The sequence below is a fragment of the Nothoprocta perdicaria genome, unplaced genomic scaffold, assembly GCF_003342845.1.
Source record: "Nothoprocta perdicaria isolate Ctin4 unplaced genomic scaffold, notPer1 scaffold_386, whole genome shotgun sequence".
Lineage (NCBI taxonomy): Eukaryota > Metazoa > Chordata > Aves > Tinamiformes > Tinamidae > Nothoprocta > Nothoprocta perdicaria.
In genome coordinates, this window is record NW_020455628.1 from 375,363 (window position 1) to 388,923 (window position 13,561).

At 46.3% G+C, this 13,561-nt stretch overlaps 1 protein-coding gene across 1 annotated transcript in view; it reads left to right on the forward strand.

Moving 5' to 3' along the window:
* A2M (alpha-2-macroglobulin) overlaps positions 1 to 13,390 on the forward strand; it is a 29,678-nt gene extending 16,288 nt beyond the window's left edge. The window contains exons 18-36 of the mRNA XM_026044808.1: positions 375 to 489; positions 829 to 1,057; positions 1,323 to 1,449; positions 2,737 to 2,858; positions 3,519 to 3,570; positions 4,147 to 4,230; positions 4,645 to 4,821; positions 5,325 to 5,409; positions 6,512 to 6,668; positions 7,022 to 7,096; positions 7,356 to 7,521; positions 8,067 to 8,290; positions 8,803 to 9,021; positions 9,318 to 9,445; positions 9,816 to 9,906; positions 10,630 to 10,698; positions 11,093 to 11,195; positions 12,042 to 12,083; positions 13,216 to 13,390. Coding sequence (XP_025900593.1) covers positions 375 to 489; positions 829 to 1,057; positions 1,323 to 1,449; positions 2,737 to 2,858; positions 3,519 to 3,570; positions 4,147 to 4,230; positions 4,645 to 4,821; positions 5,325 to 5,409; positions 6,512 to 6,668; positions 7,022 to 7,096; positions 7,356 to 7,521; positions 8,067 to 8,290; positions 8,803 to 9,021; positions 9,318 to 9,445; positions 9,816 to 9,906; positions 10,630 to 10,698; positions 11,093 to 11,195; positions 12,042 to 12,083; positions 13,216 to 13,241 — 2,291 coding nt within the window. The 3' untranslated portion in view covers positions 13,242 to 13,390. The remainder of the gene's footprint in view (positions 1 to 374; positions 490 to 828; positions 1,058 to 1,322; positions 1,450 to 2,736; positions 2,859 to 3,518; positions 3,571 to 4,146; positions 4,231 to 4,644; positions 4,822 to 5,324; positions 5,410 to 6,511; positions 6,669 to 7,021; positions 7,097 to 7,355; positions 7,522 to 8,066; positions 8,291 to 8,802; positions 9,022 to 9,317; positions 9,446 to 9,815; positions 9,907 to 10,629; positions 10,699 to 11,092; positions 11,196 to 12,041; positions 12,084 to 13,215) is intronic.
* Positions 13,391 to 13,561: the final 171 nt, after the last annotated feature.

The following is a 13,561-nucleotide window of genomic DNA, read 5'->3' on the forward strand; positions in this document are numbered from 1 at the left end:
TTTTAACTTGCTAGTTGGTCTGACAGGACGGGGAAGGATATCGTGCTAAGACACTGTACCTGAAAGGGAAAGGGCTGCAGGCATACTAGGTCATAAATGACTTTGTGCTTTACAAAAACATTCTTGCTTTAACCTTACATTAGGAGTAGTTCCGAAGACCAATTAGAAATGCTGGAGGGATAACCCTTGCTAATAAATCCTGTCCCTGCTGCTCTTGGTACCAGTGCTCACTCTTCAGCAACTATCTGCTGTCAGAATAGATTCTGATTACTACATAGATTGTTGATTTCTCGGGCTATAGGATCATGCTGATGTAGATCCTTGTTATTTAAAATTACTGTTAGCAGATTTCTTTTCCATCTCATCACATTCAGGTCTTAGTGGACCATCAGGCCTACTGTACAGCACATTAAGATCTCCTGAAGAGGTGACAGAGACGGTTCGGAAGTATTTCCCAGAAACTTGGATTTGGAACATAGTACCTGTGAGGTGAGCAGCTTATGTTGGTTCCCTCCTTTTTTTAATTAAACGGGTTTTATAAAGTGCAAGCATGAATCTCAAATGTTTTGTGTGCTTTTTCAGTCCCTCCCAAAATCTTTTAGTGGCAATGCACTTACCTACAACTGTGGTTAGGTTAGGTTTGTCCAGACAGTGACAGGGGACTGGAAGGAGATAAATGGCAGTGGCCCTCAAGCAACAGACATACCATGTCCCATCATTTGCACAGGGAGTACTGTTTAGTAGGCTGAAAGGTGTACATGTAGTACATATAGTCTTAAAAATGACATAAAGATTCACCATCTGTCCTTGCTCTCTGTCCCTCACCAGCTCAGAGGGGAATGCAGAGCTAGAGGTGACCATCCCTGACACCATCACTGAATGGAAAGCCAATACGTTCTGCACCTCGGCAGATACTGGCTTTGGGATGTCCCCGACTGTGTCCCTCAGAGCCTTCCAGCCCTACTTTGTACAGCTCACCCTGCCCTACTCTGTCGTCTATGGTGAGGCCTTCACGCTGAAAGCCACCGTTTTCAACTACCTGACAGCATGCATCAGGGTAAGGGGCATTTAAATCCTTCCGTGCACTTGTGTGCCTTCATGTACACCTCTTTCCTTTACCTGCTATCTCATCTCTCTCATCCCTGAGTCGCCTTATATCCCTTGCGCCTGAAATTATTACAGCTTTCACATTCTCTGAACACTAAAATCCACCATTCCAGTCCTTGGTACAAGACTACTGCTAATTCTTCCTATCTCCCTGATGCTCTCACTGTCTCTCAGGATGACCTGTCCCTTATTATGCCTCTCTCTACAACTGGCAGGTCAGTCTGAAACTAGCTCCATCTACTGATTTCATGGCTACCCCTGTGGAAAAGGAAGAAGGATCTTATTGTCTCTGTGAGAATGGAAGAAAAACAGTGGCTTGGCTGGTGACGTCCAAATCTCTAGGTAAACGTGTAAAGGCACTAACACCTCTTCAGGGAGGGATGAGGCTGGGGGTGGAGAGGAGGGAGAGGATCAGGTTCTCTAGTGGCTCTAGAGGGATGGATGTTAGTTGTTTTTGTTCTCTTTGTCAGGTGAAAGTGATCAGAGTGGGCTCCCAGAAATGTGCCTCTTGAAAGAGGAATGGGCTTAGTGTGTAAGACATGAGGAGAAATGTTTGAACATCGGTACCCTATTCATAGTGGCACCCTGCAGAGAGCCTTGCCAATCCCTCTTTACTCTGTAGCAATATTTGGCCTTGAATCTGTTCCTTCAGGTGTTCAGCAGCATTAAATACACATTGGGCTATACACATTTCCTTTGAAAGAAACCATAAATCGCAGTACAGATTAGCAGCTGCTCTGACCAAGGTGGGGAAAAGATGCTAAATTAAAGCCTGGTAGAAAGTCACCTGCCAGCTGCAAAGCTTTGATCTTAGTGGATATGATAATTYGAACCAGACCTGGCTTCAAAACTCAGTCACAAGCTCATTTTACCATGAGCATGGTAATGAGAGTCATCATATCTCTCCTCTCGTGTCCTGTCTACCTTTTCTTTTCCTCTGGTAGGTTATTGAGAAATTAACCTTTAAACAAAAGCATCTCCCAGTGAAAATTCCTGCTCTCTTTGGTTAACCACCTTGCTTGCTTGCACCACCATGGTTTCTCCATGCTGTGCTTCCAGTTCAGTATCTGGTTTTAGACGTACACCAGTTCCTGGGAAATGCTGGGCAGCTGGCTGACTGTCCAATGAGATCACCCAGCAAGCAAAACCTAGCAGACTTACAGTGTCTAAGGTCATGTCTGGCAATATCACCAAATGTTATAGCTAGTGGACAACAACTTCTGAAACCAGAAACGTTTCTGGCAATAGGGACATTGTGCCAGCTAGACCAGAGATTAGATGAATGCCCTATGGGACCCTCACCATTTTCTTTTGCTGATGTTGATATGTGCTGTGGTAGCAGCTATGGCGTGCACTGTGCTGAATGACAGTGGAACTGGTGGATCCACCCTTGTGGTGTCCTAGATTCTGGAAAAAAAAGGCATGAAAACAGTCACCTTTCATGGCAGTGCTGTCCATCTGCCCCCAGATGGATCCTGATGGAGCTATATCCTCATGGAAAAGGAGCAGGGCCCTGGTACTATGGGAAATCCCCACCCATGGACCTGCAGACTGAAATTCCCAGAACTGGCAGTGGCTCCGTCTCCCCTGCACTGCCCAMCATGAGTGGCTGACACCTCTTTCTTCCAGGACAAGTGGAGTTCTCAGTGAGTGCTGAGGCCCTCAAAAACCAGCAGCCCTGTGGGAACATGATAGTGGAGACCCCTGAGAAAGGGCGGAAGGACACAGTGATCAGGCAGCTGCTAGTGGAGGTATGTGTGCTGTGGATGGGGAATAACTGAGCTTTGCCATAGGCTAGAGCTTGCACTAGCTGTCTRTGTCAAACAAAATTCTTTGAGTTCTGTATGCAATGTTCTGATCTGGTTGATATGTACCATTAGTGACACTTTAAATGACCCTCATATTTCACTGAAACAGGATTCCTCCTCCAGACCTTCCTTGCCTATATCTTCCATCTGTGACTATCTTCCCTATATCTTCTATCTTCCTATTGCAATAAACCCTCTTTACAGCTTCTCATTTTGCAGCTCTGCCAGTTGAATAGCCAAGCAAACTGGCTTTTAAACTGTCATACAATTTTGATTTGCTGCACTGTCTGGTACCAGGATAAAGGTGAGGGTTTTGAAAACACCTATGTGAGTTAGATTCCTGCACAAAACTCCTCACAAACTCCAGCCTGTGGGGAAGTGGAAATATTTTACAGATTATTCTTTTTTCCATGTAAAGGGCAGTTGTTGATATTATTATGTGATACAGAATTATCAGCAGTACTGAATATTCTTTTTAGGAAAATGCTACCTTGCTATACTTGGTGCTGTATTCTKACAGCTAGATGCAGTGTTTTTAATTTTTCTTTGTGTCCTAATATACTAGTGCTCTCACCTCTTTATTTTTCCTCCATCTCACCCAAGCCTGAAGGAATTGAAAAGGAAACAGCCCAGAACTATGTCCTCTGTGTAAAAGGTAAGGCATTCTCTCTCCTTCTTCTCTACTTGCTCTTCTGTGGAAGTGAAGGGTGGGATATTCTCCTTGGATATCCTTCCTGGAGGAGGAAGAAAGTGCTGTCTCTACAGTTTTTCAGGCAGGGTGATATTTCTAGATAACCAAGGTATATCTCCTGATTCCCTGGAAGCTGATGCAGAAATAGCTGGGAAATGAATTGTAGGGATCAAGCCTATGCACCAGGATACAACCTAGCTGGAATTTAGCATGACTGTTCCCATTCTTCCTTTCTTTTTATTTAGCACTGAAGTTTTGTCTTCTGTCTCTCTGGTTCTTGTCTTCCAGCTCTTTCAGCTCTTCAGCTCTTCCAGCTCTTTCTTGTCTCAGACGAGATCTGTAACACGAGGCAGTGGCTGCAGGTGTTTTCAGGCAGAGACTGCCTCATAGCTAGGGAAGAGGAAGTGGGTGAAGCACGGACATTTCTAGGAAGGGATAAAGGGAAAAGGAAGCTTATCTGGTGTTTCAGTGAGGCCTTCATCCTCGCTAGGCAATTCTGTAGGCTTCATTAAAGCTGTCTGTGTTTTGTTTTCCTCTTAGGAGAGCCTGCAAAAGAGAAGATTTCCCTATCACTCCCCTTAAATGTGGTTCAAAACTCAGCCAGAGCCTATTTCTCAGTGCTAGGTGAGTGAGCAGACTTGGAAGTATCTTTTGTGAGAAATGACATTGTACTATATCTGCCTCACAGTCTGATAGTGTTGGCCTCCTACCTCACATTTTTTTCTCCTAGATCTCAGTACAGCTCCCTTATGTCTTCCATCACTTCTTCCAAAAGGACCTTCCCTTCCAATTCTGCTTCTTTTTCCCTCTTTTCTAAATTTCTACCTGGTTTTGGTTCTCAGACTCACTTCCTAGGGCCTTAAACTTTCTCTCCTTTCCCTCCTTTCTTTTTGTTTGTTATGTGTTTCATTAGAGAGTCTTTATCAATGTCAAAAATCTTTCTATTCTTCACTGTTTCTCTTGTTCTGTAACTCCCTCTTGTTCTGCCAGCCAGTCCTGAGTTTTGCTGTTCTCCCTGTGGTGTCTCCTTTTCTTTAGGGGATATCATGGGCACTGCCATGCAGAACCTGCATCAACTCCTTCGGATGCCTTTTGGCTGTGGGGAGCAGAACATGGTGCTGTTTGCACCCAACATCTACATCCTGGACTATCTGAACAAGACAGAGCAGCTGAGTGAGGAGGTCAAGTCCAAGGCCATTGGATACCTCGTGAGCGGTGAGCTGGGACGTAGCTTTTGCTTTTGCTTTGGCTTTTTTTTTGTGTGTGGATCCTGCCAGGAGTGCTTCTGTCAGTGTCTGCCCRTTACACAAAGAGAGCTTTTCCTTTGCTCACATGGTGCCTGCTGAGAAGCCTCTTTCATGCTTTCTTTATTTTCTGCTTAATTATCAGGGTTCCCAATTGTTGCATCCACTCTTCCATGCCCCCTCATAGAGCTGCCATGCAGTGAACACTTGTCAGGTGACCTGTTTTGGTGGCTTGTCTGTGATAATCAGTGTGCCCTGCCTTTGTTCTAAAGAAGGCAAGGATTCTTCCTCCTCATGCAGTACAAGCTACTAGGTATGCAGTGATTGCAGGAGGCAGGAGTGCTGCCTATTGACTAGGGTAGAACTGACCTTCTCCCTGCCCCTCTTTACTTTGTCTTTTTCATTATTATATTTTTCCACATCCCTCATCAGACTTTCTCTGACATCTGAATCTTGCTTTAACTTATGTTGCAGGTTATCAGAGGCAGCTAAACTACAAGCACCCAGATGGCTCTTACAGCACCTTTGGACCACGTTATGGCCAACCAGGGAACACCTGGTGAGATTCAATTTTGCCCATGCCTCCTGTACATATTCCTCCTTCTCAGTTACACAGTTACAGTAAATATTGCTTTACAGTGAATATGAAATGCAGTTGCAGACCAGCAGGCTTTCCAGAGCTGCAAAGTGACCACTTCCAGAGTGCATATAGCCACTTCACAGTCTCTCTGTTGACGAAATAGCCAGTTGTTTAGCTGAAGCACAGCTTCACACCAGTAGTTTTGAAGACTGTCATAGACAAGGCAGAAGTAGGTAGGAATTTGGAAAGAGAGGGGTAGTGGTTTCACATATCAACTAAAGAAGGCTGAAGAGTTGCAGYGGCAGTTCTTCTAGACTAGAATCCACTAAGAAAGTGTCTCCATATAAGTAGAAAGGATGGTAATGAGCATATATCTATGCAGGAAATTGTATGCTGCCAGCTTTTACTGCTCCAGTATCTCCTGCAAAGCTTTGCGCTGTCCCAGTATCTCCTTACCTTGTGTTATGCACTTTGGATAAGTGGATTTCATTACATTCTGTTTGCTTGTGTTTCTGAAGCAMCTCTTGGGTCTTCATAGCACCTCAACTTCTCTCCACATACTTGGCTCTCTGTCATGGTGGCTTGTAGCACTTTGCTTGTAGCATCTCTATCAAAGACTGTTCTTCCTTATTCACAGTTTCACTGACACACCTGGGAAGTTCTGAGAAATCCATGAGATGGATTACCAATGCAGCACTGCTGCCAGCAGACCATGATCTTCCAGGGAATAAAATCTTCCCTGCCATTTTATTATTATGTGGAGTTAACTGATATGCAATCATCTGTTGTTTTTCCAGAAAGATTTATTTAGATATAGATCAGTGCTTCTTGTCCCCCTAATTGTAAGTTCAGCACAGAAGGATCACAGAGTTTTATGAGCCAAGGGAATGAGAAGATATCAAGGAAAGAAATACTGGACAGGTTTTTTGAAGTGAAGATATAATATACTTGTGGTAAAACACATCAGCATTTGGCTCTCCAGGCCTTCTTGTCTCAGTGCAGGCAGGTGATGCCTTTGCCTTTTCAGCTAACATGCACATGTGGCATGGCCAGGCACTCCCACTGCTCTCTGTCCTTACAGGCTCACGGCCTTTGTCCTCAAGTCCTTTGCCCAAGCCCAGCCTTACATCTTCATAGATGAGAAGCACATCCAGGATGCCTTGGTCTGGCTGTCTTACAAGCAGAGGGAGAACGGCTGTTTCCGCAGTTCTGGGACACTCCTGAACAATGCCATGAAGGTAACGTGGCTGCCTGGTTGGCTTCACCTGAGCTTTGTGAGCTTGGAATTTCCAGTAAGTCAGATGGGTTGAGCTGAGCTTCTTGGTCACTTGGGCAGATGGGGAGGTCTCATGACCGCTGTTACCATCAACAGCAAAGGAGTCAGAGGCCATCCTGTATGCAAGCCATGACAGGCAGGAGAACGAAGGCAAATGTGAAGTACATAAATGGCATTGATACCTTTGTGTGACCTTCAGGAGAAGGAGATAATCTAAGGGTCTATAATGCAGGGATGATTCCAATAGAAATGGGAGAAGAGACTGAAGAAGAGAAGCTGTGTGACATCAACCTGTACCATTGTGGTTCCCCACAGGGTGGAGTGGACAACGAGGTTGCGCTGACGGCCTACATCACTATTGCACTGCTGGAGATCCGGCTGCCTGCAACTGTACGTGACTGAGCCCTAACCTGAGACACTCTGTGCTGGCACAGTACAGGCCAATACCTGTTCCATATAAGAATGGTGAGGTGGTTACTGAGCCCTGAGATATGAAATATATGTGGTGTCACTTTTGGCATCCCTGCAAATGATGGTATTATGCTTGTTCCTACATGTCATTCTGGCACATCTTTCCCTAGCATGCTGGGGAGCAGTGGGCACAAGCCTCATATTTCTGCGTTGCATTCCAAACTCTATCTTTTCCCAGCACTCCATGGTGCGTAATGCTCTGTTCTGCCTGGAGATGGCAATGAATGAGAAGGAAAGTCATGTGTACACCAAGGCGCTGCTGTCCTATGCSTTTGCCCTGGCTGGAAAGGAGGAGAAGCGAAAGGTGCTGCTTAGCTCTCTTAAAGAGGAAGCCGTGGAAAAGGGTGAGTGCCCCTGCTGAGACATCTCTTTCTTGCAACCCACTGGCCTTACACTCCACCGATAAAATTACTTCTGAGGGGAAAGCCCTTAAAGAGATAGAATGCATGTGTAAAGGCACAAGTCCAGCTGTGTGTCATGCCAAATGGTTACATTTTGAAAAACCTTCTCAGTCTGCAGTCCTACAGCTGTGAGGAAGGTGATCATGAGACACTATGTATCATCCCCATCTCTACTGAAAAAGAAGGGTGGCTCTGCTAGCACCTCAACTCAGTCATGTCCTCTTGTCACACCAGGCACTGCTTAGCAAATGAGCCCTCCTTTCAGTGGACCCACTCAACACAGAACAAGTTTATTTTGCACAGCATGAGAGGAAATACATCAGAGAAGAGCTGCGTGGGCTGAGGGAGAAAATCATTATTCCGGTCATTTCRGAGGTCCTGGTTTAAGCTCTGAGTGTTCTAGGAAACTGTCATCACTCCTTTTGGTATACATCARTGCATCATCACTCCTTTTTGTCTTTTCTCTGCACTTACTGTGTCTTGTGTAGATGGGTCTCTCCACTGGCAAAGGCCTGGGAAAGAGCCAGAAGCTGATCTCCCATACTACCGCTACCAAGCTCCCTCTGCTGAGGTGGAGATGACAGCCTATGTTCTCCTGGCTTACCTCACATCACAGCCAGCACCTTCTCAGGATAATCTGGTCCTCGCATCACTTATTGCAAAGTGGATTATCAGTCAGCAGAATCCTAGTGGAGGCTTCTCCTCCACCCAGGTAAGCTGTTTCCCTCCTGCAGCCTCATACATCAATGTCAGAATATACAAAGCATGCTAGACCAAGCTGGGAGCTTGGTAAGGTATGCCAAGGTGGCAGACCTTATGTTCTTGCCAAACATACCATGATTACCTATTTTCCAGGAGGCTAGAGGCTAGTATACCAAGAAGCACTTCTGGGAATGACTGGTATTTCCAGTAACAACCTRGCTTTCTTGAAGCAGAGGGGCAAAAAGGCAGAGAGGGATCTGTTTCTATGCCTTTGGAGGGAACTCTCCCTACAGTTTGTTTGTGCTACAAAGTTGTTATTTTACCCTGAATGTTAGTGGAGTGTGAGTGAAGGTTGCAGAATGAACAGAATGGAAACATGCAAAAGGTGATCTTCGTGTCTCTTTTTTCCTTAAAACTGAAGAAAGACAAGAATTGAGAGGAGAGTATATGCTGACAGCAAAAGATAGGCCTGCAGAATGGCTAACTGTGTTCCCCTGTGTCGCTGTCACCCATTTCTGGCAGGACACTGTGCTGGCTCTCCAAGCCCTGTCCCTGTATGGAGCTATCACCTATGCTAAGAGTGGAGCCTCTTCCAAAGTGACCCTGCGATCTGGAGGGGACTTCCAACAAGGCTTTCAAGTTGATCCCACAAACCGACTGCTGCTCCAGCGTGTGCCACTGCCTGCAGTACCTGGGGAGTACAGCGTAGAGGTGTCTGGTGAAGGATGTGTCTACCTGCAGGTGCGGGTGATGAGAACCAGTGCTGTCCTATAACATAAGCTATGAGGGGAGCCTATTTCTTGAGGGGAGACAAAGAAGAGAAGGGAGGAGTGAGAGAAGGCTCTGGGGAGAGGGAAGAGAAGAAGAAGAAGAGTAGAGGTATGTGGAGGTGAAAGAGTAGGAAGGACAGAGAGGAAAAATGGGCAGTTTGGAGCAGCTGTAGGAATGGGCTAAGTGGGAAAGGCTAGGCAAGGAGAAGGTGGTCTCTCTAACACATGATCATGCACATGCTCACACTGCCACTGTCTCTCCCACAGACAAGCCTGAGGTACAATGTGCAGCCCTTGCAGGAGAATGCACCCTTTGTGCTCCAGGTGCATACAGTCCCAGAGAYATGTGATGATTTGAAGGCTCACAAAATCTTTGACATAGCTGTAAATGTCAGGTAAGTYTATGTTTGGCTAGGAGATTCCTTGAAAAGCCAAAGGAGTTGGAGAAGGTCTGATGGCCCGGAGTGAGTCACGTGAAAGCCCCATATGGGCAAGGTACCTCCCCTGGAAGCTGGGAAGATAACAACTGGTCTGGGTGGACRAGCTGTGGAGGAGAATGGGATTGTCCAGCACTGGTGGGGCTGTGTGGGGAGCCTAGGGCTTGGCAAATAAGGGGGTGCATGGATGACTGCAGGGCACTGAGAGAGYGGAAGAAGAAGGTGCTGGACTCCTAGATTGCAGAGGGATAGCAAGTTATGTGGAAAAGGTGGAAGTGTCTCAGCTTTGACCCAAGGTGCGCTAAATCTTTGTTGCTTGGTTCCTTAGTTACACTGGGACACGAAATGTCTCCAACATGGTGATTGTTGATGTGAAGATGCTGTCAGGATTCATCCCTGTGAAGTCCTCAGTGAGGAAGGTATGAACCTGTGTGATGTATTTTCTCTGAATGAATATTCCCCTTATCCTCTTTCACTCAAGAAACATAGAACATTTTYTTTTTCCCCTAAGAGTCCAAATTCTAAGAGTCTGGATGAGAGTAGGCCACAGCGGGACTGGTATCCTTGCCACTGTTCCTTCCACATTTCCACTGAGCAGAGGTTCTCCTTCCACACCTGGCTCAAGGAAATGTTTAATRCAGGAGATATATATTTGTACTGGTGGAAGGCATCCCAGTGTTAAATGTGCCCAGRTACCTCACTAAAACTGTTAACTGCATATGTCATATTCAGCAGCTAGTTTTGTTTTCTCTCCACCTGTAGCCCATTAGCTTGTAAATTTTTCAGGCTTCAGGTAGTTGTGTAAGATGCTGAGGAAATGAGTGGCCTCTAAAACAAAGGATACTTAATAAGAAACTGCAGAACTAGCAAGCAAAAAAATACTTTCTTTTCATTGACTCCATCCATAATGGTGTTTGTGCCAATGCTTAGTATCATAACTAGACTGTACTTGATGAAGAAAAGGCCCRGGCACTATAATGCTGAGAGGTGCACCAAGAAGGAAGTTTTATACTTCCCAATTAACTTAGTTAGTTTCCTTATTACCCCCATGTCTCTGTATGGAATGTCCCATCCACAGAACTCTGCAAGGGGTACAGAGAAACCATCCTTGATTCAATAACATCTTTCTCTTCTTTCTTCAGCTGGAAGGCAAGCAGCTTATTGAGCGCACAGAATTGAGTACCAATCATGTTCTAGTGTATCTGGAGAAGGTGAGTGTCTGTCTGGATCTAGGGTGGGAAACAGAAGCACATGCCTTGCAACACTTGGCTGCTTGGAGCAGAAGATCTGGGCCTGMTAGATCCCAAGCATCTACCAAGAATAAGAATGAATCTCCCACTGAGTTTTGACCCTTGTCATGCTTTCACTGTGGCCCTGCACACAGATCAGACTCTAACCTGCCTCCCCAAACAGAGGCTCCCCCAGTGTGGGGAAAGGCTCAGGGCTTCCCCACATCCCTCATCCAGGTTTGCAGCCCCATGCTCACCTCTGGGCCAAGGATGCTGGTGACAGGGAAGAGGGAGGGCACCTGGGGTGAAGAGGTAGTGAGGAAATATGGGGTAGATGCAGAGCTGACCGCGAATCTCYACCTCTCCCTTTTTCCAGCTGGACAACACAACCCTGAGCTTCTCCTTCACGGTGGAGCGGGACATCCCCGTTCAGGGCCTAAAGCCAGCTCAAGTGAAGGTCTATGACTACTATGAGACAGGTGAGTGCTGGTGGGGGAGGGTACCCACTAATGTGAGTCCTGGACATAGGCCATGCTGAGATACACAGGAGCTTTTGGGATGCACAGCTGCCCCTGGCCTCCAGCTCTCCATCATCCTCTGCCTTTTCCTGCCCTGCCTCAGCAGTGCTTTCTGAGAGCAGAGGGACTCCTGGACTCTGCCAGCCTTTAATCCCACAACATAGAGAGATGGAGGCAACTGCTCCTCTACTTTATGTTCTTGTCCAGTTAGAGCCCCGCATCAACAATGGGGTACAGGTTTGGGCAGTGCAGATGGTATCTTGATCCTTCCATGTCTCCCCCCACCTGTGAGAGCCACCATGAGGCTGTCCCACCCGAAGGAGAAGGCAAAGGCTGTGAGGTCCTAGGAAGGAGGCCATTCTCTCCACAAAGGAAAAAGGCCCTGGGGCAGACCCAGTGATGCTGGGAGGAGTCCTGTGTTCAGATCCTGCTGCAGACAGCAAATGTGCATGTGCCTCCAGGGCACATCTGACATCTTTTTTAGGAATCTCTTTTCCCAGCTGTTGGGTCAGGCTGAGAGACACAGAGACCCTCTGTGTGTTTGAGACAAGGCATTTGGGCAGGCCTTGGGAATAAGACAGAGACCTACTGGGGCTTTCCATGTAGTTATGCTGCCTTCCTGCYACAGTGTCCTGATGGGGCTGTGACCTGTGACTCCCTCTCCCCAGGGCTGGGATCTCTGAAGGGAAGTCAGGGGTGGTGCTGTCTGCTGTGGGATGTGGGAGATGTCTCTCTCTGGAAGCCCTGTACCATGAATGCTGAGGGGATCTGACAGCTCTGCTTTCTCCCTTCMCTTGTGTCTTCCAGATGAGTTTGCTGTTGAGGAATACAATGCTCCCTGCAGCACAGGTAGAGTACATAGGAAAAACAGAGGTGTTTCAGCRAGGACTATCACATCTTAGTTTGTGTAAGGGCCTGTACACATCTTAGGTTTCCTCAGCCTGAATCAAATCTCAAGACTTGGCTTCACCATGCCCAGAGCAAACTCTCAGCACATCTCAGTGCAGAGAGGGAAATGAAMTTAATCTCCCTAATCCCTATAAAAACTTAGATACAACTTTGCTTGTGTCTTGCTCAGGCTGGCAATCCCAATCACAGATCCTTCACATGCACGGAACTCCTTGTTTTTTCCTGTGTGTATATATGTCACAAGGTACAAATAAAATTGAACTGTTCCTTGGGACTGAACCTAACAGCCTTTAGGGTTTTACTGTTTTCTTGTCCACTTTCACCTATGCTGCAGACACAGAAGCATCTTGAAGAACCATATCCCAAGCATAAACATCTTGATTAAGATTATTTGCTTCTTCAGTGAGAGACTTTCAAACTCTGCCCTGAGTAATTTTTGCTGTGTTGGGTAATCCACATGTTGAAGGAGGATGTGTACTGGGTTAGCTCATGTCTGTGCTTCCCCTCCCCTCTCAGTAGCCTGAATATCTTGAAAGTGTCCAGCCAATACCATTATGATATCTCTCTGCAACCAGGCATTTTTTAAGGAAGTAGATTGTCAGATTTTAACAGGTCTTAGACATATGTAATATGAAAGAATGGGCCACCTGAACATAGAATCATAGAATCATAGAATCATAGAATCATAGAATCATAGAATGCCGAAGGTTGGAAGGGACCTCAGAGGTCATCGAGTCCAACCCCCCTGCTCACACAGGGTCACCTGGAGCACGTGGCACAGGGCTGCATCCAAGCGGGTTTTAAAGATCTCCAAAGAAGGAGACTCCACAACCTCTCTGGGCAGCCTGTTCCAGTGCTTTGTCACCCTCACAGTGAAGAAATGCTTCCTTAAGTTCCTGTGGAACTTCCGATGCTTCAGTTTGAAGCCATTTCCTCTAGTCCTATCMCTGYCCACCACTGAAAAGAGGMCGCCCCCCTCCTCCTCACTGCCTCAAACATAGGGAAGATGACCAGGGCTCTGAACACTGCTTCTCAGGAACTCTCTCTCCTTCTGTCCTTATCCTCACTCCAGCCAAGGCTGAGCAGGGAAATGCCTGAAGAACAATCTTACCTGAACCTCCTGGGTTAGCTGTCTGATCTCTGTACCTAAAGGATATTCTTGGTAAGGTGATCTATTGAAGTACTGGAGAAGGACACCTCAACACTAAAATAAACAATATTATAAATAAATTAAGTCTTGATTCTCATCATCTGCCTCTAGTCTTGTTATTTGTTAAGGCTGTTGCTAAGGCTTTTGGTGAGCCTTGTCCCTCTTCCCATCTACAGATAAGACTGTGAAATGGTCTGAGGTTTAAAACCAGAGCCATCCATGGCAAGCAGGTTTCTAACAAATCCTCGGGAACATTAGAAGACAGACA